This window comes from Sander vitreus, chromosome 14 (genome assembly GCF_031162955.1).
Source record: "Sander vitreus isolate 19-12246 chromosome 14, sanVit1, whole genome shotgun sequence".
Classification (NCBI taxonomy): domain Eukaryota; kingdom Metazoa; phylum Chordata; class Actinopteri; order Perciformes; family Percidae; genus Sander; species Sander vitreus.
The window spans coordinates 1027501-1032500 of NC_135868.1; the positions used below are offsets into that span (position 1 = coordinate 1027501).

At 43.1% G+C, this 5000-nt stretch overlaps 1 protein-coding gene across 5 annotated transcripts in view; it reads left to right on the forward strand.

Moving 5' to 3' along the window:
• Positions 1-724: 724 nt before the first annotated feature.
• Positions 725-5000, forward strand: part of rfx5 (regulatory factor X, 5) — a 20766-nt gene continuing 16490 nt past the window's right edge. For 4 of the 5 annotated variants that reach the window (XM_078267990.1, XM_078267991.1, XM_078267986.1 and 1 more), the window contains exons 1-2: positions 725-778; positions 3134-3288. In XM_078267990.1, the coding sequence (XP_078124116.1) occupies positions 3167-3288 (122 nt within the window). In that variant the 5' untranslated portion in view covers positions 725-778; positions 3134-3166. Of the gene's footprint in view, positions 779-1142; positions 1701-3133; positions 3289-5000 lie in introns of those variants that run through there. The other variant, XM_078267988.1, reaches the window with a different exon arrangement.

A 5000-nucleotide genomic window follows, 5' to 3' on the forward strand; every position in this document is an offset into this window, starting at 1 on the left:
CGGATACACACACACACGGAGACAGACGGACACACACACAGAGACACACACAGAGACACACACACAGACACACACATAGAGACACAGACATACAGACACAGAGACACACACACACACAGAGACACACACACACAGAGAGACATACACACACAGACACACACACACGGAGACACACACACACACGAATGTTGCCAAAATGACACTTATTCCCCAGATATAACGTTGATATTTCTATCTACATTACCTACAGTTACACTATTATTCAAAGTGTTACTAGCGCATCAACAACCTCTGGTTTCTAAGTTATATTTGGTCAGAGTAGTCCATAAAACAATAATCAGTTTCTTTGAGGACATTAGATCCAAGAAACTGGCTTTATATTAATACATTTACTTCTGTTTAGTCTCTGTAAGTGTCTGCACGCCTTTTGGACTGTATAACATTCAACATGGGCATGTTTTAATACGTCGAAATGTTTATTTGAAGCATTTTCGCTTTCACTGTCTTAAACAGGCGGCTGTTGCTATGCAGATTTTGCAAAAATAAACTCATCTGTTTTGTAACTGGGCAGACCAGGAAAACTCGTCCAATCAGAATAAACCTTGTCAGAAAAATAAGTCTGCTCGACGAATGGAATATCACCCGCTTTTGGTATCCGGGTAGATTTATGACCGTTGACCAATCAGAATAGACGTTGACTTTGTAGTCAGGCAGACATAACAAAGTCGTCCAATCACAAAAAAATCTGAAAGGGGATTTTTGCTGTATCTTGGCTCAGGTACTTTCTTTTTCTTTTTTAAAATAAATACTCAAAAGGGGTTCACCGAACCGATCATACATTAATAACAGAATAAATAAACTATTACCGGGAATTATTTTGAAATAAAAAACAGCGCGTAGTAACATGTTTGAGGGGTGTTTTCAGAGCTAATGCTATCTCATAGCAACCAGCTAGGCTAGTTAGCTAGCCTCCTAACGGTTCAAGCTAGCTACGTAGAAAATGTTAGCCAAGCTTAAAATGTCTTTCCTCCGAGAGAAGCAGTTTTAACAATCCTCTACGGCTTTGAAATCTGTTTGTATTAAATCCAGCTAACGTGTTAAAGTGTCGCTGTCTCGGTCAGCGAACGTAAGAGGGTGTGTGTGCGTAGCCGTTAGCTCGGCAGTTGACGTTAGCTAGCTAGCTACATGTCGAGCTGGGTCGTTGAGACTAGAAGGGATACAGCTACGGCGACGACAGTTACGTTTTAGTCACCAAAACGACCAGTTAAATTTAGGGTAGAAAAAAAATCCTGTTTTGTATTAAAACACTCCCGAGGAACGAACACGCGTTTCTTGGGTGAACGGATTAAAATTATATTCTCATTAGCCTCGATTTTGAGAGATTTAGCGTAATTCTGCGTAACTTCCGACCGTAGCTGGATCCCCTCCTAGCCACAACCGAGCTGGGTCAGAGTGTGTGTAGCAGTTAGCTCGGCAGTTAACATGTTGAGCTGGGTCAGAGAGTGTGTAGTTGTGTCTGTAATAGTAACAGACATGCCCACCGGCTCTCCGCGCTGTAAACACGGCAGCCGGACATGACAAGGAGGGCCCGGCTGTCACATCTCGACCGCCGGCTCTGTGTGTACCAAGTACGGCCCCGGTCGGCGGTTGGCTCGGCAGTTGGCTGTGTTTTGGTCCACAGAAACATGCCTCCTGCTCCGGTAGTAGTAGTAACGTTTAACGGCACCGTGTGTGTGTGTGTGAGAGAGTGTGTGGTTTTGAAAAACACGCCCTGCTTGTGTGGGTTCTGGTTTTGGATTGTAGCTTCGTTAGTTAGCGCCCAAAACGTCGGAAAAAAGCGGAACCAAAATGTTGGGAAAAAAAAGGCGACAAAAACGCCCGTCAGCCGGCATGTGTCACAACATTTCAGCCAGCGAGCCTTTTCCTTTATTTTTTTTTTTTATTTTTTATTTTTTTTTAACCGTCTGTCAGCTGAAACATGAGCTTTACAATGCGTTATAATGTTAAAATGTGGTGTTGTGCAGTGACAGGAGACAGGTGGGAGTGACCCGTCTGTCTGGCAGCAGTGGTATTGTCTCTGTGGTGCAATGTAACTAAGTACATTTACTCAAGTACTACACTTAAATACACATTTAAGGTACTTTACTTGAGTATTTTCATGTTCTGCTACTTTCTACTTAATGTCAGAGGTAAATTACTCCACTATGTTTGTCTGACAGCTTTAGTTCATTTTCAGATGACAGTTGTTTTTCGTCCCCTTCCTGTCCTGTGAAAACCACGTATTTCCGTATGTGTTGATGTTAAATGTTCAGTTTGGTTTTATTGCACGAAATAAGATGTTTTTTTTAATAATTACTCAACAAACCAAACAAACAGGGAAACATATAACACACATAGGCGCACACACACAGACAGACAGATACACACACACACACACACACAGAGAGAGAGACACACAGAGATACACACATATATACAGACAGACAGATTCACACACGCAGATATACACACAGAGATACTCACACATACACAGAGAGACACAGATACAGACACACACACAGATAGAGACAGACACACACAGATACAGACACACACACACATATATACAGACAGACAGAGTCACAAACACAGATATATACACACACACAGAGATATACACACACACACACACACACACACACACAGAGAGACAGACACACACAGATACAGACACACACACACACACACATAGACACACATATATACAGACAGATAGAGTCACAAACACAGATATACACACACACACAGAGATACACACACACACAGATATACACAGATACAGACACACACACACACACGTATACAGACAGACAGATTCACAAACACAGAGATACACACACACACACACACACACACAGATATGCACACAGATACACACACACATATATACACACACATAGACACACACACAGAGAGATACACATTGTGTACACTCTGTTTTTGCGTGCGTATATGTGTGCGCGTGCGTGCATGTGTGTTTTTGGAATTCTATTTTTCAGTTTACCAAACGAGGATATAAAGTATATTGTGTGTGTGTGTGTGTGTGTGTGTGTGTGTGTGTGTGTGTGTGTGTGTGTGTGTGTCCCCTCCTCAGATGGTGGTGCTCAACACCGGTTAGAGGGCCCAGATGTCGGAGGACGAGCAGCTCCAGCCGGCCGAAGCCTCCCTGGGGGGCGACGGCGCTCTGGAGGCGGGGGAGGGCGACACGGAGCCCAGCATGCTGCTGCAGAAACTCAAGAGCAACATCCCGTAAGTCCACGCTCACGTCCAACTCTGTCTCCACGTTTGCCAGGTCTGGCCACACCACAGATGCATTCTGGGATAGGAGAAAAATACGCTGCGGCGGTGTCTCTGCTAAATACTCTCAGGAAGGAACATTTGCACCCCGCAAAAGAAAACGCCACGTACAATATTAAATGAAGTCAACTGTTGACACAACAGGGTGAGGTGAGATATTTAAATGAGCTGATACATGGTCAAACCTCATTGGCTCTCACCAGTGTATCTCCACAACAATCCCGCCAATCAGTCCCAAAACGTCCCAGTTAGAGAGGAAATGCCCTAAACATATTCTCTGTAAATCTTTTCAATCATTCCCCGAAAGAACACAGAGAGAGAGGAAGGTTTCATCCTGGAAAATATACTTCCGTTGATCCAGACCAGCTCTGCCGTGACACGTGAAATAAGGCCTAAGGCATTCATATACAGCTCACCAGTTTCTCTCTGCTGTGTGTGTGTGTGTGTGTGTGTGTGTGTGTGTGTGTGTCTGTGTCTGTGTGTGTGTCTGTGTGTGTGTCTGTGTGTGTGTGTGTCTGTGTCTGTGTGTGTGTGTGTGTGTGTCTGTGTGTGTGTGTGTGTGTGTGTGTGTGTGTGTTAAAAATCGCCAAAAACATTTTCTTTTCTTTCTTTTTTAAACACTGCAAAAAGTGACGACAAAACCCTCGCCAAAGGCGACAAAGAAACTTTGACAAAAAAACACTGTCCTGTGAAAACCACGTATTTCCGTATGTGTTGATGTTAAATGTTCAGTTTGGTTTTATTGCACGAAATAAGATGTTTTTTTTAATAATTACTCAACAAACCAAACAAACAGGGAAACATATAACACACATAGGCGCACACACACAGACAGATATACACACACATAGGCACACACACAGATATACACACACACACACACTGACACACACACACACACACACACACACACAGATATACACACACACAGACAGATACACAGATACACACACAGGTACCGACACATACAGATACACACACACACACACACACACAGATATACACACACACACACAGACATACAGATACACACACACACACACACACACAGATATACACACACACAGACAGATACACAGATACACACACACTGACACACACACACACACACAGATATACACACACACAGACAGATACACAGATACACACACAGGTACCGACACATACAGATACACACACACACACACACACACACAGATATACATACACAGACACACACACACACACAGATATACACACACAGACACACACACACACACAGATACACACACACACACACACACACACAGATATACATACACAGACACACACACACACACACACACACACACACACAGATACACACACACACACATATACATACACACACACAGACAGACAGATACACACACACACACACACAGGTACACATACAGATACACATACAGATACACACACACACACACACACAGACAGATACACACAGAGACATAATTACAAATAAAGTGACCAAAAAAAACCGACAAAAAAACCCGCCAACAAAGTGACAAAAAAATGTGAAGAAAATCGACTTAAACGTTGAGAAAAGCGTAGAAAAGGAACGACAAAATGTTGAAATTTCGACCCAGAGAAACAGTTGCACGGTCTACGATGGTTAAAGAGATGCTGATGAACCAGAGCAGGAC